This window comes from Ranitomeya variabilis, chromosome 3 (genome assembly GCF_051348905.1).
Source record: "Ranitomeya variabilis isolate aRanVar5 chromosome 3, aRanVar5.hap1, whole genome shotgun sequence".
NCBI lineage: Eukaryota > Metazoa > Chordata > Amphibia > Anura > Dendrobatidae > Ranitomeya > Ranitomeya variabilis.
In genome coordinates, this window is record NC_135234.1 from 183,022,920 (window position 1) to 183,046,311 (window position 23,392).

The 23,392-nt window shown below is 43.2% G+C and overlaps 1 protein-coding gene across 1 annotated transcript in view; it reads left to right on the forward strand.

Moving 5' to 3' along the window:
* The window catches only part of SLC16A1 (solute carrier family 16 member 1), a 31,788-nt gene extending 16,058 nt beyond the window's left edge, over positions 1 to 15,730 (forward strand). Inside the window, exons 2-5 of the mRNA XM_077294918.1 lie at positions 1,485 to 1,722; positions 9,104 to 9,247; positions 11,816 to 12,676; positions 14,140 to 15,730. Of these exons, the coding sequence (XP_077151033.1) occupies positions 1,506 to 1,722; positions 9,104 to 9,247; positions 11,816 to 12,676; positions 14,140 to 14,396 (1,479 nt within the window). The 5' untranslated portion in view covers positions 1,485 to 1,505 and the 3' untranslated portion in view covers positions 14,397 to 15,730. The remainder of the gene's footprint in view (positions 1 to 1,484; positions 1,723 to 9,103; positions 9,248 to 11,815; positions 12,677 to 14,139) is intronic.
* The last annotated feature ends 7,662 nt before the right edge of the window (positions 15,731 to 23,392 follow it).

Below are 23,392 nucleotides of genomic sequence, written 5' to 3' on the forward strand. Positions count from 1 at the left end.
TATTTTGTGTTGTAATTACAATGCTCTCCAGTGGGTTCATCTTGAGTCCAGCGACATCCTGGGGAAACGTAACGACCCTTGAATGTGGCTCCCATCACTGCCTCACAACATGTATAAATACAGATATAAAGGGGCTGTGTCTGCAGCAGCGTGTACAAGAGGAGTGTAAACTCTGCAGGATAGAGCCATGCCCACCCAAGAGTTTCCGGAACTGTGGGAGATTTTGATGTGACCTCACGGGAAGCCAGGAGGCTCTCACAGGGGTCCTGCAAGCAGAAGAATTTGGGGAAGCAAGGTATTCAAGTGCTTACCTATGCCAGTTAGTTTACACGAAAGGGACATGTAAAGTAGCAGCCAACTCCTTTTTAATATTGCTGCTTATCTTTTGATGGTGCGCCCACCCATGTTTGCAGATAGGGTGTAGCTCAGCAGATATTGAAATTACTGACTTTAGGACGACCCAGCGGAGGTTACACAAATGCAGTGTTAGTGTTGTAGTGCGTCTGCTTTTCGTTTAGTTCTCGGTGAGCTGTTTTTGGCTTAAATGCTGCATGTATTAGGAGCCTATGAGGGGAATCGTGGAGCCAGCCTGAATTTTGTAGTGAGACGATGTAGTAATTTTCATATAACCCATCAGTCCAAAGTACTTGCAGATTTTTATGCACTGGTCCCCTGGTTTCTATGATTTTGCTCAGTCTTCAGATCGAATTATTAGAAAAGTCCTTGAAACCTTCTTCCCCTGGATGTGCAGTTTTCCTTTTTGGCTGTCATTGCTGGGCAGCTTTCAGGAGCCATGTAGCTAATGTATGAAGACGTGCTGCTGGCGGTCCTCCCTTGCCCTTCCTGAAACTTAGTTAATATAACCTTGTCCTCCTTAACGTTAGACAGAAGGCATCCATACTTGGTGCTCATAGTGTAAAGCTTGGTCATGAGTGCTGGAATTTTGACAATTGCTTGTGTACTTCTTGGCTCAATCTTTTATAATAGTTTCCAGCACTAAACCGTGTAACTCCTTCTCTGCAGAACACATTGTAATTGCAGATGGAGGGATGAATAAGCAGAAGGGGTTGTCCACTCGAAGTAAATTCTGGAGACTCTTATTGTGACCGTGTATGATGTACTCACAATACCCCTGTATTCCTCGAGCGAGTGAGCGGCCACGTGACTGCTTGTAGGAGATTTTCATACTTGTGGTCACATGCCATCTAGACTTGGCCGGCGGCTCTAGGTATTGTGCAGCGACTGTAGAACTTGCTTCTTACACAGGACAAACCCTTTAATGGATTGAAAGCAGTTTATAGAAAATAACCTTTGGGAATGATTTGAGTAAATCCAGGGACATGGAGAAGAAAAGTCTGAAAATACATTGTTGACACAGCCAGGGAATACGCCTCCTTCCCAAATAATGAATGTAATTGCACATCATTTACCTATTGTCCAGTGCAACATAATTATTACTATTTTTATTTTTTTTTTTCTTTCAGAAAGATTAAAACAGCAGCAAGATGCCACCTGCAGTTGGAGGACCTATGGGTTACACCCCGCCAGAAGGCGGCTGGGGTTGGGTGGTGGTTGTTGGAGCTTTCGTGTCCATTGGTTTCTCTTACGCCTTTCCCAAATCAATTACAGTATTTTTTAAAGACATAGAAGTAATATTTGGAGCAACAAGTAGTGAGGTCTCATGGATTTCTTCAATCATGCTGGCTGTGATGTATGCTGGAGGTAAGGCTTTTATTAACATTATTGGGGGGTGGATTAGGGTGGTAAACAATATTCTTGTGTTTTTTTTTTTTTTTGTTTTTTTTTTTAAATTTTCTTAAATGTAATATGACATGCTTTATTACCCAATGATTGACACCAAGATGACCTGTCCACAGTCCAATCTGAAATAAGCATCCAAAGGTAACGTGTCACTGTTTATGGGAACGACTGGAAAGATAGCTGTTGGCCATCTAATGTGTAATGGGGCTTAATGTTTGTTAATGGTTTTAGACTGTCATGCCATATAAAAACACAAAAATTAGTAGTAAATCCAATTTCAGTAATGAGTAGAGATGAGCAAATGTTTGTGTTGTGTTGTTCAGCAACCTATATAGCCCTTGTCAAATAAGCTGCAGAGGGAACCCGGATACCTGGAGCGCGCCGGCTGATCGGCACCGCAGCTGCATGTGTCGCGGCTGTGTCATTAACGACACTTACATGGAGAGCCTGTTTGTTGTGCTCTCTATGCATGTCGTGACTGACACATGCAGCTGCGGCGCACTATCCAGGAAGCTGGGTTCCCTCTGCAGCTTATTCGGCAAGCGCTACAGCTTGCCGAATAAGAGGAAACCCGAACATATTTGCTCAACTCTAGTCATGAGTAGAGCCAGATAAAGCATTTTCCTTGAGAATCAACCCAGATATCCTCACACAGATTTGAGCCCGTGCTGTATACATGTCTGACTTTCATGAAGATTTTGTGGAGTCTACCATCAGAAGTCATGTACTCAACAGATGCGCTTCTCTAGAAGTGTTGCTTCCTGGGTATAATCTTATGATGCCCAGTAAAGCCTAAAACGGCAGCAAACAAGCTCTCGCTGCTCCATAATGTGATTTATCACAGGAACTTGTCGTTCTATCATGTTCATGAGGCTGTATGGGGCTATCCCCTGCGTATAGGAAAGGAGATAACGGACCCACTGCTGGGTCCTGCAACAATCTTGAGCTATGAAACCAGTGACTAGGCCTCAAAAGAGCATGGTCTTCAATGCCTTGGAGGATCCCATGCTTGATGTCCACTCCATTCATCCTCTGTGGAACTGCTAGAGAGAGCCAATGATGGTGCCCTTTCTGACAGTCTCACAAGACAATGCATGGATAGGGGATGAGTTACTATTTTGAGATTAACCCTTTAAATGAGAGACAACCCCCTTTCAAGTGGTGGTCTCTAGGATGATGAAATAATGAACCTGGGTCCTACAACCAGCATTATTTGCCAGTCACTGCCAGCAGGGCACTTTTCCAGCTTCTGTGATGTCCATATGCCATGTATTAGCGACTACCCGTTTTTTTTTTTTGTTTTTTTTTTACCCCTGTAATGTACATGATAAAATGCGAATTAATTTGTTAATGGATTCAGAAAGTGCCCGATATCCTGGAACTTGAGAGAGCCGTACAGCCTCGTGCTGCAGAAGTTGGCGAGTGTTGGACTTACAGAATGATCTTTGTATCCAGCAGCCCCTCCCCAAGCCATGGCCTGATCCTCGGCAGGTTCACTGCCTGTTCACTCTCACGCTCTGGATTTGTTGCTCATTTTTTTCTGGAGTGTCAGGCATGGCCTTATGTATAATTAATGTATCGTACCTCTTTCTGAGGGAAATGCATACACACTCTACATCAATGCCAGTGGTTTACAGGAAGATTTCAAAGCAATATAGTTGTGCTATTTTGTGTGTGTGTGTGTATATATATATCTATATATCTATTACATAGTATATAGCACAGCCCACGTAACAGACAGCCACGTAGTGTATATCCTAGAGACGTAGTATATTGCCCAGCCACGCAATATATACCACAGCCACATAGTATATAGCACAGAGATGTAGTATATAACACAGCTCACGCAGTATCTAACACAACCCACGTAGTATATAGCAATGTGGGCACCATATCCCTGTTAAAAAAAAACAAAAACAAAAGATAGTTATATACTCACCCTCCGTCGCCCCCCCCCCCGATCCAGCCGAGGCTCCTCGCGACGTTCCGGTCCCAAGAGTGCATTGCGGTCTCACGAGATGATGACAAAGCGGTCTCGCAAGACCGCTACGTCATCATCTCGCGAGACCACAATGCATGGATCGGTCACTGGAGCGCCGCGAGGAGCGGGAAAGGCCTCGGCTGGAACCAGGGGGCCAACGGAGGGTGAGTATATGACTTTTTTTTATTATTATTATTTTTAACATTAGATCTTTTTACTATTGGCATCAATAGTAAAGTCAGTCACACAGGGTTAATAGCAGCGTTAACGGAATGCGTTACACCGCGGCATAACGCGGTCCGTTAACGCTGCCATTAACCCTTTGTGAGCTCTGACTGGAGGGGATTATGAAGCAGGCGCCGGGCACTGACTGCGGGGAGTAAGGAGCGGCCATTTTGCCGCCGGACTGTGCCCCGTCGCTGATTGGTCGCGGTCACGACCAATCAGCGACGGGATTTCCAAGACAGACAGAAAGACGGAAGTGACCTTTAGACAATTATATAGTAGACTAGATGGTAGCCCGATTCTTACGCATCGGGTATTCTAGAATATGTATGTAGTTTATTTATGAAGATTTTAAAATAAATTGAATACACAGGATTCGGCTAACAGCGACCAATTAGCGAAGCGTGGTTCAAATCCTGCGCCTGTCGCTGATTGTTCGCGGCCGGCCACGTAGTGTATAGCACAGGCCACGTAGTGTATAGCACAGGCCATGTAGTGTATAGCACTGTGGGCATCATATCCCTGTTAAAAAAAAGAATTAAAATAAAATATAGTGATATACTCGCCTTCCGTTGGCCCCCGGATCCAGGCGAAGCGTTTACCGATGCTCCTCGCGCGCTCCGGTCCCAAGAGTGCATTGCGGTCTCGCGAGACCGCAATGCATGGAGCGGTCACCGGGGCGTCGCGAGGAGCGGGAAAGGCCTGTTCTGGATCCGAGGGGCTGACAGAGGCTGAGTATATAACTATTTTTTATTTTTAACATTAGATCTTTTTACTATTGATGCTGCATAGGCAGCATCAATAGTAAAAAGTTGGTCACACAGGGTTAATAGCAGGGTTAACGGAGTGCGTTACACCGCGGCATAACACTGTCCGTTAACACTGCCATTAACCTTGTTTGAGCGGGGAGTATGGAGCGGGCACTGACTGCGGGGAGTAAGGAGCGGCCATTTTGCCGCCGGACTGTGCCAGTCGCTGATTGGTCGCGGCAAAACAATCAGCGACTTGGGATTTCCGTGACAGACAGAAGAGACCCTTAGACAATTATATAGTAGATAGCCTATACTAAGGTGCTGATGTTGCATTTTTTAAAATGGCTACATCTGACAACCATTTTCCGTATAGAGAATAAAGGCGCTGTGAAGATAGGCTGCACGGATGGAAGAGTCTCTGGCTGCAAGGTAGTTTAATGAAGGTTATTTTATTCAGGCAACATGTTTCAACTACGTATCTGCATCTTTATTAAGTTCTAAAAAACGCAGATCTGTTTTTTTTTTTTTTTTAAGACGCTGGTGCGGTGTTGGAGTGCGTCTTCTGAATAAAAGCACCTTAATTGAATTGCCTTGCAACTAGAGACTTTCGTCCACTCTGTCCATCTTTAAAGTGCTTTTATTGCCTATTTGGAGAACGTATTACCTGGGGTAATACACGGGCACCATACAACCCCCTAGGTGTGCAACACCTCTTACTTACTTTGTCTCGTCCTTAAATAGGGTCACCATATTGTGCACTCAACCCCCCCCCCCACCGCTTCTCTACTTCTGCTGATAAAAGGCTTTTATACAGTGGGTATCCTGACCTTGACCTTAACCCATAGAAATATGGCAACAATTTATAGGGTAACCGTCACTTTATTTTTATTTCCTAAAGCTTGAATATAACTTTGCCTTGAAAAGATATATTACAGCGTGCTTTTGTCCTCTTGGATTCATCTTTCACTCAGTTCATGGGTAAAATCTGTATTCAAGTAAAAATTTTTCCCATTACTGAAATAAAAGCTGACAGTTGGTGCCCTTACAATTCTATGGAGAGGGGAGGATTTAACGGCAGACACATCTTCCACTGCACGTTCCATAGAAGTTTGAGCCCCATCTCTCATCTGTCTTAGTAATGCAAAAAATCTGAATTCACTGAAGAAGATGCTGTGAATGGAGAATGATCGGTCCAGGTGGGGAAAAGTGGATTTCTCTTATCAAGATGTATTACCAAGCTTCTTTCCACCTATTAAGGGCTTGTTCACACGATCCTTTTTTTGCTGCGGATCCGCAGACGTTTTCCATGCAGGGTACAGTACAATGTTACCCTATGGAAAACAAAATCCGCTGTGCCCACTATCCTTTTTTTTTCCCAGGCAAATCCACGCGGATTTGCCTGCAGAAAAAAAGAAGTACCATGTCTATTCTTTCTGCGGATTCCGCTCCTGTTTTCAACATGCACCAATAGGAAAGTGCTGTTGAAAACCCGCAGAGGAATCCGCAGAAGAAACAGTCGGAAAATCAGCAGTGCTGTTTTGCACTGCGGATTTTCCAAATCAGGACCTGAAAAAAAAAGGATCAAAAAAAGGATCGTGTGAACATGGCCTAAATATTGTGACGGTTGCTCTTTAAGCATTGACCTGATCATCCTTCCTCTGTTGCACAACTTTTTAGCTTGGGTTTATTCATTTACCAGGCCGGGTCAAATGACCAGTTGGCACGTCTCCTTACCATCCTCACTTCCCTTATAATATCTCTTACACACTCCTGTCCTTCCCTAAATGTTTCAGAGAACCATGATTATTTTATTCCTAGCCTGCAATCTGCGCAGTTTAAATATATTTTCCATTTGAGTAAAAGTACCGTATTTTTTCCATTGGTTTTCCTGCCTGCTGCTCCCTAGCACACAGTGCAACTGCTGTCAGATGGAAAGTCATGGACTACAAATGGACGCTGAATGACTTTATATATATTTTTTTTGTTGTTGTTTTTTCGGCCCAGCTTTAGCAGACACTTTGACACACACTGAACACAAGTTTGTAATAATAGACCTAGTCTCTGATTTATGGTGTCCAAATTCGGGGCAGTATGATTTGGTTCAGATGGTCCCTTTTTTTTTTTTTTAATTATAAAGTAATTTCCTATTAGTCAGCAGTTGGTAATATTTTGTGTCTTGGCGTATGGAGCTTCTTCCTAGCTCAAAACGGCAGAATATTGTGCATTACTACTTTTAAAGGCTTGCAGTCTTTGGGGGAAGAATATTTGAAAACATTAAAATATGAGCAGCAAATCGTTTTTCCGAACAATCCTCTTGCGTCTGTGCGTCACCTCCTGGGTTGCTGTTGCATGCCCTGCGCCTGCCCCCATCTCCCTCCTCCTCTTTCTCTTTCCTCCCTCGGCAGCGTCTGATGAGCTGACCTGCCAGTGAACTGCGTGTGGGGAGCTCAGCTCATCAGACGCTGCCGAGGGAGGAAAGAGGAGGAGGGAGATAGGGGCAGGCACAGGGCATGTAACAGCAACACAGGAGGCGGCGCACAGACTCAAGAACTGGATGATGGACGGCTGGGAGGCAGCTGAAACAGGGGGAGACACCATACCTCTGGGACTCAATACAGATATAGGGTGCAATTTATAAAATTCAATATTTCAGTGTTACTAGGGATCAGAAACATAAGAGCTACTTTCACAGAATGCAGGTTTAGTGCTGCTGAAGGTGGCTTTTACTTAAAAAAGCCCTGGGGGGTGACAAACTCCCTTTAACCTTCAACTACCGGTGGATAATGAAGGGGACTGGATTATATGTTCGCTTGATGCCGCTAAGGCATTTGATTCCATCGAATGGCAATTTCTGTGGGCGGTTTATTATATGGAAGGCCGATGGCTAGAATAAGACTAAATGGATGCCTCACTTCGGACTTTGGACTGGAAAGGGGCACAAGGCAGGGTTGGCCCCTGTCTCCCCCTGCTCTTTGCATTGGCCATTGAGCCCCTAGCTGCGATTATCAGAGGACATCCAGCTATAGTTAGGTTTCATAGAGGGAATGTAGAGGAGAAAGTTGCCCTTTATGCTGATGACACTATTATTCTTGGCCAGAGCTTCCGATTCCCTGCCTGCTGCAATGAAGGCGATTGGAAAATATTCTGGCTTGGTGATGAACTGGAACAAATCATTTTGAATTCCATTAACGTTTGAGACGCCTCTCCATTATTAAGCCGTAGCCTTGATGTCACCTGACAATACAAAGGTGACATCAACCCCACAAATATGAACCTCACTTGCCACTGCCACATGGCAAGTGGGAAGAGCCGGGCAAAGTGTCAGAATTGGCGCATCTAAAGATGCACCTTTTCTGGGGCGGCTGCTATTTTTAGGCTGTAGGGGAGCAATAGCCTGAGAATACCATCTCCCGGTAGTATGCTTTAGCTTGGCTGGTTGTCAGAAATGGGGGGAGGGACCCGTGCAGGTTTTTAAAATTTTAATATAGAAAAATCTGCGTGGATTCCCCTCTATTCTTGATAACCAGCCTTGCTAACGCGGACAGCTGAGGGTTGACAGCCTCTCTGACCCTTTCCCGGCGCCTACACACTGCAGTACTTTGCTCTGCCCTCAACAGGGCAGACAAAGTACGCCTGCGCCGGAGCCGCAGCGTGAAGACCAGAAGAGGACGTCATCGTAAGAAGATGGGAGGCACCGGATCGGACCCGGGCCTGGGTGAGTATAATCTATCCTCTTTTTCTCATCTTTCAGGATACATCGGGGGCTTATCTACAACATTCCAGAATGCTGTAAATAAGCCCCTGATGCTGGTGGGCTTAGCTCACCTTCGATTTTGGGGGTGACAGGTTCCCTTTAAGTGTTTGTAATGTTTGAAAAATTGTCCAAAACAAGTAACATTATTAAAAAAAGTCACTATTTGGTGCCAAGTCACAAACTCTGTACTATGAAAGATACCATAGGTGAAAGGAGTGAATCTGGAATCATTAACGTTTGCCCACAAATCGAGAAAACCAACAAAAATAGGCAAGCAGATACAAAGTAGAATTGCTTGCAAAGTAAAATAAAGGCCCACAACTAGACAAAAAAAGCACAATCAACGGGGCCTTGGTATCTCTGAATGATGTTATCTGGTTTATATATAAATATACAAGTACGGTATATGAACATTGTCATGTTACATGCTGTTAGTGCCCAGTTGGGAATAGCCCTTTATCACATCTATTATCTGTGTGAACACTAACCAATGTCTGATGTTAGGATATAACAATCACTATTCAACCATCTTACATTACTATCGGTTTACTTTTTTGGATTCATGTGCTAAAAGTTGCTTTTAATGTTTTATAAAACCATGTAACTCTTTTCACCCCTCTGATTTCTTAGGTCCCATAAGCAGTGTTTTGGTGAACAAATATGGAAGCCGACCTATCATGATTGGTGGGGGCCTTCTTTCAGGCATTGGTTTAATTGGAGCCTCATTTTGTAATACTGTGAGCCAGTTATACTTTTGCATTGGTGTTATTGGCGGTAAGTTTTTTTTTTTTTTTTTTTTGTATGCAATCTGACTACCGTATTTTTCGGACTATAAGGCGCACGCAGGTTTTAGAGGTGGAAAATAGGGAAAAAAATATTTGAAGCAAAAAAATGTGGTAAAATATTTAATAACATACTATTATATGTGGTGGTGTTATATATAATAGTATGTTATTATGTTGGAAGCTGCGGGACCAGTGTGGTGTCTGTGAAGTACTATATTAAGATGCTGGAGGGTGAGTATAAGAATGGGGGCACAGGGCTTATATTGAAAGCACCACTCCAGCACTGCAAAATAACACTGGAGTGCTGCTTTAAAATCCCATGGGAGAACTATAACTCCCAGCATGTCCTGCAGATCCTATGACATGCTGGGAGTTAGTTCACTAAAGGAGTGGCAGAGTGCTTTATTGTGTTTTGGAAAGACTAACCTCTTATTTGTGGCAGCCAGCCAGCCACTGTGGTGAGGTGAAAGCATCCCATGGCTGCACACACAGAGCCCTCCCTCTTGTTGCCTTTCCACAGCACAGGTAATGGAAGCCAGCAGATTCTAGTGTTGGAGTCTGAAGGACCTGTGATGTCAAGAAGAGGGAGGGCTCTGTGCTGCCATGTGATGCTCCAGCCCGCCCACTTCTGACATCATCACAGGTCCTCCTTGTGCACACTGCACAACACTCAGCTCCAGCCCAGGCAGGTAGGCAGGCAGCGTTCTCCTCTCCCCCGGACCCTGCTGCTGCTGCCTCCTCCTCCCCTGGGCACACAGATCTCCCCAGCTGCTGCAGGAATCAGCGCTGAGGAAACCATGTGTGTCCCTGCTTAAGTGCAGTATTCATTTGCTGCTCCCGGCTCACCGCTCAGCTGATAGGTGGGCGGGGAGTAGCTAATGAATATTCACTGCACTTAATCATCGGGACCACATGATTTCCCCATCGCTGATTCCCGGCAGTGGGGACATTTTTCTGCCTCCTGAAGTGGGATAACAGTGCGATCCCACTTGCTGCTGCAACCCCTCCCCACATGCTACATACCTACCATAAGACGCACCCACACTTTCCTCCCAAATTTGGAGGAAAAAAAGTGCGTCTTATGGTCAGAAAAATACGGTATATGCGTTCTCTGAAGAATACAATGTTTTTTTGCATGGTGAGATATTAGCTTGTGCACGTCTAGCAGTATTACTCTTGAATCTCTTGAGCTTTTCTATTACACATGCACTCGTAGCTCACTAGGTCCAGGAGTCCACGTAATGTAGGATTGCACGCTAATTAATGTTCTCCTTTACAAACTTTTTTATTTTCCCCTATTACATCTTGATACAGACCTACTAGGCTCCCTTCACAAATGACATCTTCCAAACGAACACGTTTACTATCCAGCTTTTAAAGTTTCTTGCACATCACAGTAATTTTGCAATTTTACAGCAGATCAGATGTTTTTATAAAGCCTAAAATTCATTGGAATCAGTGCTATTAATGTACTTAATGAGCTCAGATACCCTTGACACTTCTCGTGCTGCTCTTGTCTTGATGCTTTCCTGGTCCTTGCTGGTGTCTTGTTGTATTCAATATGTCTCAAACGGCCAATAGTTGGCCCCGGCAGGTCATCACTGCTTTCATTGATTGGCTAGGCAGGCAATTCGGCAATGTTGAGACGTTTTCCAGAAGAAGAGACAAGGATGAAGTAAGCATCAGAACAGGAGGATTCGTAAAGGATTTAGTGTTGGGTTTTTTTTTGTGTTCTTAAAATAAATAAATACAAATGTCTAAGGGTACTGTCACACATTGAAATTTTCATCGCTGCGACGGCACGATTCGTGACGTCGCAGCGTCGTATAATCATCGCTCCAGCGTCGTAGACTGCGGTCACACGTTGCAATCACGGCGCTGGAGCGATGCCGAAGTCCCCGGGTAACCAGGGTAAACATCGGGTAACTAAGCGCAGGGCCGCGCTTAGTAACCCGATGTTTACCCTGGTTACCAGCGTAAATGTAAAAAAACAAACAGTACATACTCACCCGTCGGTGTCCTTCAGGTCCCTTGCCGTCTGCTTCCTGCTCTGAGTGCAGCCGTACAGTGAGAGCAGAGCGCAGCACCGCTGTGATCTGCTCTCACTTTCCGGCCGGCACTCAGAGCAGGAAGCAGACGGCAAGGGACCTGAAGGACACCGACGGGTGAGCATGTACGGTTTGTTTTTTTACGTTTACGCTTGTAACCAGGGTAAACATCGGGTTACTAAGCGCGGCCCTGCGCTTAGTTACCCGATGTTTACCCTGGTTACAAGCGAAGACATCGCTGGATCGCTGTCACACACAACGATCCAGCGATGTCAGCGGGTGATCAAGCGACGAAAGAAAGTTCCAAACGATCTGCTACGACGTACGATTCTCAGCAGGGTGTCTGATCGCAGTAGCGTGTCAGACACAGCGATATCGTAACGATATCGCTAGAACGTCACGAATCGTAACGTCGTAGCGATGGAAATTTCAATGTGTGACAGTACCCTAACTTACAAGTTAGTGTAATGCAATAAACATCTTGGAATTTTTTTTTTTTTTATCCACAGGATTTGGTCTGGCCTTCAACTTGAATCCAGCTCTAACAATGATTGGAAAATACTTCTTTAAGAAAAGACCAATAGCTAATGGACTTGCCATGGCAGGAAGCCCAGTATTTTTGTCAACATTGGCTCCAATGAATCAATACTTTTATAACATCTTTGGGTGGAGAGGAAGCTTCTTGATCCTGGGTGGTCTTCTGCTGAATTGCTGTGTTGCAGGTTCTTTAATGCGTCCCATTGGACCAAAACCCGAGGACTTGAAAAAGAAGGTGACCAAGGAGGTTTTGGAAGAAGCTGGGAAATGCGCCTCAAAGGATGATGGGGATGTTAATAAAGATCTAATTGATGGCAAGGCAAAAACAAAGCCAACCTTTTTTCAGACAATCAACAAATTTCTGGACTTCTCTCTTTTTACCCATCGGGGATTTCTGATTTACCTTTCTGGGCACACAATCATGTTCTTTGGACTTTTTGCACCTTTAGTCTTCCTTAGCAATTATGCAAAAAGCAAGAATATTTCAAATGAGTCTGCTGCCTTCTTGCTTTCTATCCTTGCGTTTGTCGATATGGTTGCAAGACCATCCATGGGGCTGGTAGCCAATACTAAGTGGATCAGACCAAAAATTCAGTATTTCTTTGCCATTGCTGTACTTCTCAATGGGATATGTCACCTTTTGGCTCCCATATCAACAAATTATTTAGGTTTTGCCTTATATGCTGCCTTTTTTGGATTTGCTTTTGGTTGGCTAAGCTCAGTCCTCTTTGAAACTTTGATGGACTTGGTTGGTGCACAGAGATTTTCCAGTGCTGTTGGATTGGTGACCATTGTGGAGTGCTGCCCTGTCCTCCTTGGACCACCCCTTTTAGGTAAGAATAATTGGAACATGATTGCTGTCTTTTATACATTGGCATTCTATAGTGCGTTTTTGACTAAAGTACACTTTAATGTATAGTATGCTTTACCTCTCCATTGGATGACACCTAACATTAAGTCGACGGTTAGGTTATATGGCATTTTGCTTTTCACAAATGTTGTAATAGCCTTTTATATCTTTTGTATTGATCATAACGTTTTTTAAGATGTATGCTTCTCATAACCTAATGGGGACCTTCAGTATTTATTCCCAAAAAGATAGAAGCTCGTACATATAAAAATAATTAGACAGCTGTCGGACCAACATTTGGACGACGGCCTTTTGCCTGTCTTGAAAAACACAGGTATGCTCACTTGGCCGAGCACTTCGGTGTTCTGTGAAAGCTGCAGGCTGACCCTTTGGCCGGTGGCTTACCTCAGAACGAGATTGGCAGTCTGAAATCAGGCATGGCATCATCAACCTCTCTCCCTACAGTCAACTGGCGGCAGCCTGTTAGACATTAGACAATCAGCTGACACTGTCGATATCGGCTGGTTCGGTCAATTTGCCAGTGTATGGGGCCCATAAACTATTTAGCATTTGTAAGAGGACATGCAGCTTTGTCCCAATTGCATGACTGGCATACAATATGTATCCACAAAATTAACAGGGAAGTGTGGGAAATCTGGGTCCATTGTCTCCTCAGTCCCTAATTTATGCACTAATTCTAGCATGTAACACATCTAATCTGGCCTTGCACATCAACTCTGGGGGGCCTGTTGCGCCCACAGATGGTTCCCATCAAATGATGTCCAATTTATCAGTTAGCGAAGACAGTTTGCTTCACAGCCACTATCACCCACTTGCTAGCCAAGATCCTCTAAAAACTTATATACTGAATTCCATCTAATGACGAAAACCTTAGGACATTGCATAATTTTCAGATTAATTGCATATATTCATTATTTGACCAGAACAAAACAATCATTTTTCCAAAGGGCTTGACTGGGAGATGCTGGTAGAGGCACAGGTGTATACGGCAAGAGCTCACACTCATTTGGGTTGTATTCCCCTTAAGCCTTATACAGCTACTTTTTGGGTAAATGATTTTTCTATGCGCAGTGATCGGAGATGGATGCAGTATAGGAATGTGTGCCTCACTGTTTTGATGTAAAAGTTTTGTAATTCCAGTAAATTATGAAGAATATATGCAGTTAATCTGAAAATGGTGTAGTGTCCACGCATTTTCCTAATAGTGGCAAGCAGAAATTTTGAAAATACTGATTAATTAATAAAGAAATCATACTAAATTCTACATAACTTATTCTTTGTATACTGGGCTATTTGCTGGAATTAGAATATCACTTTTAAATAATCTCTTTCCGTTACTAGATTCATAGGCTTGATTTTGCTCATATAGACATAAAGTCCAGGCTGGTCTACTGCTGACTTTCTGTGTGATGTTTTGACTTCTAGGTAGACTGCACGATGTGTATGGAGACTACGAGTACACTTACCGAGCTTGTGGGATCGTGCTGATCATTGCTTCCATCTACCTCTTTATTGGAATGACCATCCACTACAGACTTGTAGCAAGAGAGCAAAAAGCTGAAGAGAAAAAGAAAAGCCAGGAGGCAAATGGTGGAGAAGCCGAACACAAAGTCAACAATGAACTCTCAGTCCTTCCTCAGAATTCTGATGAAGTGGTGAAAGAGGAGGAAAGCAACATATGAGACTGCTGGGTTTGCTGAACACAGTCAACACAGGACACTGATACTGCACAATAGTCTCATGTTATGATAGGATTTATTTTTAAGCCTTATCTGAAACACTTTTTTTTTTTTTTTTTTTTTCTAGCAGATCTATGAAAAAAAAAAACACAAAAACATTTCAACAGACAGAAACTAAACGTTGCAATTTTAATCCTTCAGTTGTCTGGACCGTTAACTTGTGCCTTATTAATGCTGTTGTTCACAAATCCATTTAACTATTTTATTTTTTTTAAGTTTTTTTTTTTGTTTTCTCTAATAGGAGCCTTCTATAACCCATAGCATTTGTTTTTATTTTTATATTTGACTTATGTGGCCATGGTCGTGCCACCCACCGGAAGGTTTTAATTAACAGGAACAATTGGAGAAAACTTAGTTAACCCATATGCAACGCTTGGATTCTGTCTTCCAAGGACTACTTCCACTAGATAAGATGCTGCTACAATACATCAATCATTGGAAATAATCTCCCAGGGTCTCGGCTGGCAGGTTTCTGAATGGATCATGGCAGAGAATTTGGCCTTTTGCATTAAAAAAAAAAAAATTGTAATGCCTTTTGTTATTGCTATGGGGGGATGTAGTGCGTGTTTCCAGTATTAATGAAGGTGCTCAGCGGCTCTTGTTGTAAAATCTTCCAGTAGCCGATAAGGCAGCCATGTTGGGCTCCAAGTATTTTAATTAATGAGCTATTTTACATGTATCTTAGGAGTCAGTTCTTGACTACCCCCCCCCCCCCACGCCAATCATGGGCTACCAGAACAGTTTTTTTTTAAATCATGTCAAAATCTAACAAGCATTGCTTTCATCACGAGTGGCTAGTAACTTGTATATTGTATCGTGACTGATGAAGTATAACTTTATTGTGAGCTGTATAGCTTTAGGATAGAACTGCTTTTTATCTCGTATAATCGAGAAGCCATTTTAAAAGGGGTATATGCACCTGGTAACAGTACCGACACCTAATGGTATATTTTCGTTTTGGGCTGCATAGACAGTAGTGTTCAGAAGTTTTGGGTGATGGGTTCTTATTTCCTTGCGTGGTAACTAGTGGCAGATGTGTATCGGATGTAGCAACACCAGTGTGCATGCAGTCTAATGTATGCTTCAAAACCAACATTCAATCAGCTCTAATATTTAGGGTGATGCCGATTTTACATTAAAGTGGCAAATAAGCATTAAGATGATCTATCCTGTCTACTCCCCCAATTTCTCTTTGCCAGTAACGAAATATATGGAAGCTCCCCAAATACTGTCTAAAAGGATTGTAGAACACTAGAGAACATAGCAGTAATGGCACCACACACGTCGGGGCAATATTGGAATTGCAGTTGAGCCTATTTAAAGGGACTGTCACCATATACTGTTCAAACTAAGCGCCACGGTTCGCTGCTTCATGACGGGGCCAACCATTTATATACACCTTCCCACGTGCTTGTATTCCCTCAATCTGCACCCCCATCTTTGACAGCTATGGCTTTGTAGAGCCAGAGAAGGGTGGACATAAATGAAAACCAAGCAAGGAAGGTCTATTTAAATGATTATCCACTCCCTGAAGCACAGAGCCTCTGCTTGGTTTGAACAGTCATTCTGCGCTGATTGTTCCCTTTTAAAGGGAGTCAGTCAACACCAACAACCCAAGCACAGGCACTGTGCACCCTTCGCGCAACCAAACTTTTCAGTGCACTTTTCCAAATACTTTCCCCCTGTGAACCAACAACTGTCAGAGGGGGTGGCGATAGATGGGAATGTTAGGCCACGTCAAGGTTGCACCTAGTGCCCCTGTTTGGTTTGAAAAGTCTGTGTATTGACTCCATTAAAGTTAGACAGGTTTAAGCTACAATATAATCTCACACGAACGTGGGAACTTTTTTTTTTTTTTAACAAGGTGAATTTATGTCCAATCCTATTTAGTGTTTAGAACATAGCAATTTTTGTATTTACAATTTCCTCTCCTTCATTCCATGTCACGTTCTTAGGGGGGGGTGAGCTGTACTATTGCTTCTGCTTTTGATGTTCTTGCCTGTGATGTACAGTATCCATGGGCTCATTTGTGAATGCTACATGGGGGGGACCGCAGACAGGTGCAGGTATAGTATGATCCTACCAAATGGCTCCCCAGATTTCCTATGCCAATAATATTGTGACAAATGCGGAAAGTGAAAATTAAGGCTAAATGCTGTTGCCATTTAATAATGGAGTTGATGTTATGGTAACAAGCTTAAAAAGCCCCACTCTTATTTTTTTTCATTTTTGTTTTTCCCAATTTGTTAGCTATCGGTAATGTGTGCTCAGTGTGTGCAGTAAAATGCTTATAGGTTGGTGTCTTTTGCCACTTTCAGCAGTTTTCCAGTTTCCTCCTGGGAGAAGTGACAGTTGTTGTGACCGCCCTATACACAATGGTGTTCCTGTGTGTGACCGGAAGTCACTTTTTCAAGACCCATTAGCCTACTCTGTGTGCAGAATTATTAGGCAAGTTGTATTTTAGAGGATTATTTTTATTATTGATCAACTGTTCTCAATCAACCTTAAAAAAACATAAATATCAAAGCTTAATATTTTTGGAAGTTGGAGTGGGTTTTTTTTAGATTTGGCTATCTTAGGAGGATATCTGTTTGTGCAGGTAACTATTACTGTGCAGAATTATTAGGCAACTTAAAAACCAAATATATTCCCATCCCACTTGTTTATTTTCACCAGGTAAACCAATATAACTGCACAAAGTTTAGAAATAAACATTTCTGACATGCAAAAACAAAACCCCCCAAAATTAGTGACCAATACAGCCACCTTTCTTTATGATGAAACTGTTAAACTGTAAAGCGCTGCGGAATATGTTGGCGCTATATAAATAAAGATTATTATGCTGACATTCAACAGCTTTCCATCCATAGATTCTGTCAGTTCCTTGATCTGTTTACGATCAACATTGCGTGCAGCAGCCTCCAGAGCCTCCCAGACACTGTTCCAACAGGTGGATTGTTTTTCCCTCCCTGTAGATCTCACATTTTATGAGGGACCACAGGTTCTCTATAGGGTTCAGATCAGGTGAACAAGGGGGCCATGTAATTATTTTTTCTTCTTTGAGGCCTTTACTGGCCAGCCACGCTGTGGAGTAGTTGGAGGCATGTGATGGAGCATTGTCCTGCATGAAAATTATGTTTTTCTTGAACAATACCGACTTCTCCCTGTACCACTGCTTGAAGAAGTTGTCTTCCAGAAACTGGCAGTAGGTCTGGGAGTTGGGCTTCACTCATTCCTCAACCCGAAAAGGTCTCACAAGTTCATCTTTGATACCAGCCCATACCAGTACCCCACCTCCACCTTGCTGGTGTCTGAGTCAGAGTGGAGCTCTCTGCCCTTTACTGATCCAGCCTCTGGCCCATCAAGAGTCACTTTCATTTCATCAGTCCATAAAACTTTGAAAAGTCAGTCTTAAGATATTTCTTGACCCAGTCTTGACGTTTTATCATATGTTTCTTGTTCAAAGGTGGTCGTCTTTCAGCCTTCCTTACCTTGGCCATGTCCCTGAGTATCGTACACCTTGTGCTTTTTGTTACTCCAGTAACGTTGCAGCTATGAAATATGGCAAAACTGGTGGCAAATGTCATCTTGGCAGCTTCACGCTTGATTTTCCGCAATTCATGGGCAGTTATTTTGCGCCTTTTTTGCCCAACACGCTTCTTGCGACCCTGTTGGCTATTTGCGATGAAACGCTTGATTGTTCCGAGATCACGCTTCAAAAGTTTGGCAATTTCCAGACTGCTGCATTCCTCTGCAGGACATCTCACAATTTTGGACGTTTCAGAGCCCGTCAAATCTCTCTTCTGACCCATTTTGCCAAAGGAAAGGAGGTTGCCTAATAATTAAGCACACCTTATATAGGGTTTTGATGTCATTAGACAACACCCCTCCTCACAGAGATGCACATCACCTGATTTACTTAATTGGTAGTTGGCTCTCAAGCCTGAACAGCTTGGAGTAGGACAACATGTATAAAGTATCATATGATCAAAATACAACTTGCCTAATAATTCTGCACACAGTGTATTGTCGATTTGAACCCGCCAATATTGGTGGATTCAACCAATCTTGTGTATATAGGGGTGCCGGCTTACTAATGGTTGGAGGAGATGTCGATCATACTGTTTTGCCGGAGATGAGCTGTCTGGTATGTCAGCCGGCGGCTTCCTCCCAAAGATCACAGGAGCGCTCAGCTGAACAAGTGCTCCTGTGCATGGGAGAGTCTGCTGAGATGCCTGTGTGCAGAATAATAATCGGAAGTGTTCGCCTGACAGCTGTCTGTCTGACTTTAGTGTGTTTTGAAGCTCCTGTAGACAAATTAGGAAAAGAACGAACTGTTCACTGTGTGAGCTGGCAACAAAGGTCTGCAGTGACATGATGCAAGAGAAGGATTGGAGCTGTGCTGCAAACGGCAGGCAATGGCAACTGGGATGTATTTCAGTGCACACAGAGCTTACTTTACTGATGTCTAACAAATAATGAAATGGGCGAAAAAATGGTAGAGTGGGGCTTTAAGTCCCTACCTCCTATCACTTAACCGGGCCAGCTGGCTTGTACTATTGCTACCTCTATCTTTTTTAGTGATCTTCTAGTGTCTTGTATAGTAATAGTATTTGTAAAGTCACCACCATATTTATACACACACCTCCTCTCCGTAATAAAAGCAATCTGTTGCTTAATGCAGTTTGGCTTATTAAAGGTTCATTTGTGGCAACCACTGCCAGAAAAACACAGTTAACAACCCGGATAATGTGTTTTAGGCCCATAAGATTGATGTACTGTATGTAACTTGTTCTCAAATAAAAGTTTTTATTTAATTTTGATTCAGTTTTCAATAGTTTGAAATGTATATTCGTCTATCTTCCAAGCATAAATGTCAGATTGAATTACTAAAGAGTAGTGTTGAGCGATACCGTCCGATACTTGAAAGTATCGGTATCGGAAAGTATCGGCCGATACCGGCAAAGTATCGGATCCAATCCGATACCGATACCCGATACCAATACAAGTCAATGGGACTCAAGTATCGGACGGTATTCCTGATGGTTCTCAGGGTCTGAAGGAGAGGAAACTCTCCCTCAGGCCCTGGGAACCATATTAATGTGTAAAATAAAGAATTAAAATAAATATTGCTATACTCGCCTCTCCGAGGGAACCGGCAGCGTTGTTTGCTTAAAATTCGCGCTTTTCTTTCCTTACGTGAAGTCCCGGCTTGTGATTGGTCGCGTGCCGCCCATGTGACCGCAACGCAACCAATCACAGCAAGCCGTGACATAATTTCAGGTCATTCAGTATTTTAAAATTACGCTCCGGCTTTGTGATTGGTTGCGTCGCAGTCACATGGGCGACGCAACCAATCACAGCAAGCCGTGACGTAATTTCAGGTCCTTAAGGATTTTAAAATTACGTCTCGGCTTTGTGATTGGTTGCGTCGTTGTGATTGGTTGTGATTTAAAATGCGCGCGTGTCCAGCCTCCCGTGACGTCACGGCTTGTGATTGGTTGCGTCGCCCATGTGACTGCGACGCAACCAATCACAAAGCCGGGACGTAATTTTAAAATCCTTAAGGACCTGAAATTACGTCACGGCTTGCTGTGATTGGTTGCGTCGCCCATGTGACTGCGACGCAACCAATCACAAAGCCGGAGCGTAATTTTAAAATACTGAATGACCTGAAATTACGTCACGGCTTGCTGTGATTGGTTGCGTTGCGGTCACATGGGCGGCACGCAACCAATCACAAGCCGGGACCTCACGTAAGGAAAGAAAAGCGCGAATTTTAAACAAAGAACGCTGCCGCTTCCCTCGGTAAGGTGCAGGCTGCGTCGGAGAGGTGAGTATAGCAATATTTTTTATTTTAATTCTCTTTTACACATTTTTACATTAATGTTGTTTCGATACCGATACCCGATACCACAAAAGTATCGGATCTCGGTATCGGAATTCCGATACAGCAAATATCGGCCGATACCCGATACTTGCGGTATCGGAATGCTCAACACTACTAAAGAGCAATTTAAAGAGTAATTTCAAAAACTTTTTCTGCCACTTTGGCGTATATAAGGCCTGTCTACTGTTGTGCACACCTTTTGTCGTCTTAGATTTGCTTTTCATAGACTTAAAGAAGTTGTAATTGGTATATTTCATGGACAAAAAAAAGGAACACAGTGGACACTTTTTTATTTTTTTCCCCTGCTCTTTTGTTATGGTTTTTGTAAATCCCTTTTTCAATTTGTATCAAGGAATGTCTTAATTTGCCAGAAGTACCACCACTGGAGAAAGTTAATTGATTTTAATAGAAATTGTGTACACTATGGCCCCTGTTCATAAAGAAGCAAGGTGGGTTGTGTCACACGTGAATCATTAAGGAAGAAGAGGGGGAAGGTTTATGCAAAAGTGAAAATGTTCATCAAGCAGCTCTGGTTTGAACAGTCATTGTACTGACAGGTTTCGCATTACTGTTTGAGGGGGGTCTGATCCAAAGAACCCTCGCTGATCCTGAGAATGTAACGGCTGCAGTGCAAGTCTTGCTGTTTCCCCTTCCTAGGAACCAGTCAACCCCTTTCATGTAATTAATACTTGCTGCCTTTCCCCGAACATCTGGGCTTAATGAAATGAACCTGAACAGGACTACATCAACCAAATAGAGAAAACCATGCAATTGTAGATATTGTGCAATGTTTCTGGTGGGTTACTGTAACATTATCGACATGCCCATGGTCCTTCCTCAGCCTATGGGACGCTCGAAGTATGCAGAAGCTTTCTCGTCAGTGGTGGCCCATAGGTGTGTACAGGTCTTCTCCCTCCCCTCCACCCCCCCCCCTTCCTCCTCCTGGGCGGTCTTCAGGTTAGACCCAGCATGAAGGCTATCTAAGAACTTTTGGCAAGTGAGTTGAGGCTTCTGGTCCTTGTCCCACTATTTACTGCATATATTGCGGTCTATATAATATCCCCATATTCTGTGCATTTCCCCCTTTTGCTATCTGTGTGGTTTTCTATAAGCTGTACGTGTGAAATCCTTGTGCTATCCATAGGACATAGAATGCAGAATAGAAATTACAGATTGTGTAAAGATGTAGATAACTTGTGCCTTGCAAGTGTATCTTACCCTACGTGTATTAACCTAATAAATTAAGAAAAAAGTGGGTGGGAAATGCAGCAGCTACTGGTAAATTTCAAAAATAAAAATTTCAATAAAAGTAAAATTAATTGAGACATGAGTAGGTTAAGTGTCTTTGAATATCCATATTGAATAGGGAGCCCCATATAATGCTCCATACAGTTCATGATGGGCCCCATAAGATGCTCCATATTAAAATATGCCCCATATAATGCTGCATAAAAGGTTAATGATGGGCCCCATAAGATGCGCCATAGAATATCATGCCTCGTATAATGCTGCACAAAGGTTGATGGGGCCCCATAAGATGCTGCTCAAGGGTTGATGGCCCCATAAGATGCTCCATAGAATATTATGCCCCATATAATGCTGCACAAAGGTTGATAGCCCCGTATGCTGCTGCTGTGATTTAAAAAAAAATAAATAAATAAAAAACAACTCGTCGCTTAGGCCCCCGGCACTTGCGATATTCACCTGTCCCCGTTCCACCGCCATGTGCCGCTGTCTTCCGGCTCTCTTCAGTGACTGTTCAGGCAGAGGGCGCGCACTAAACACGTCATCGCGCCCTCTGACCTGAATGTCACAGCCAGTGGACACGGAAGACAGAGCCTGGCGGTGGAACGGGGACAGGTGAATATCGCATGGCTCGCCCTCCCCCGTCATACTTGCCTGCTCCCGGCGCGGTACCTGCTTCTCCGATGCGATGGTCTCTGGTGCCGGCAGCTTGTTCCTGTGTTCAGCGGTCACATGGTACCGCTCATTAAAGTAATTGATATGCTCTCCACCCCTATGGGAGTGGAGTCGCGTCCATATTCATTATTTTAATGAGTGGTACCACGTGACCGCTGAACACAGGAACAAGCTGCTGGCGTCAGACAATCTGAGAAGCAGGGACTGCAACGGGAGCAGGTGAGTATGATGTGACAGCTGCCGCTCCCCCGCTGACCACCTGGGACAATGACTTGAGGGGCACTTTTAGCCAAAACTAAATGGGCTGAAAATCTCAGCTTATACTCAAGTATATACGGTAGGTTTAAAAGATAAACTAGCTACACTTGCTAGGCAGAAATTATGTATCTCACGTATATCTATTTAGTCTCTCTATCATCTTTGTAAATCTTTAACACATCTGTAATTTCCATTCTGCATTCTAGTCCGGTATGTCACACAGATGCCATGACCCATTAACGTGTATTGGCCCATGTCAACTGTTCTACCGGAAAAATATTGACATGTCTACATGTGGGTCACATGGACTTGTGTGCAGCCCCATAGATTATAGTTGGTATGTGTAAAAACGGATGCTACGGGTACCAAAGACACCTCTGAAGGGGGCCTACGGCAGCATAGGTACTAAATAGATGGCCTGTTGGGATTTCTTGAGAGGAGGTTTGGAAACATTGATCATCAAATTCTAGTATAAGTTTGTCAGAGCTGTAAAATATTAGAAAACCTTTTATATTAAGACTCTGACTTTCTGTATTCGTAATCATTATTAATGGAAGTAAAAAATGTAAGTTTCCTACCAAAAATGGCAAAAACATTTCTGTACTGTTTTCCAGGCTTTGCTAATTGCATAATACAAACATAACAAATGGCCTTCATTAGCAAAAGTACATAAAGCATGAGTCATCATTTGCAGGTTTTTTTTGTTTTGCTCAATTCTTTAAAATGATCTATAATTTTTTAGCAAAATAAAGTGCTCTGTAATTCTTTACCTTTTTTGTACCTTGTTAGAACAGCAAGTCAATTGGTCCCCTAAAATGTTGCAAAAATTATAGACCTACATAAAATTATTCTAAGGGAGCACTAGAGTAAA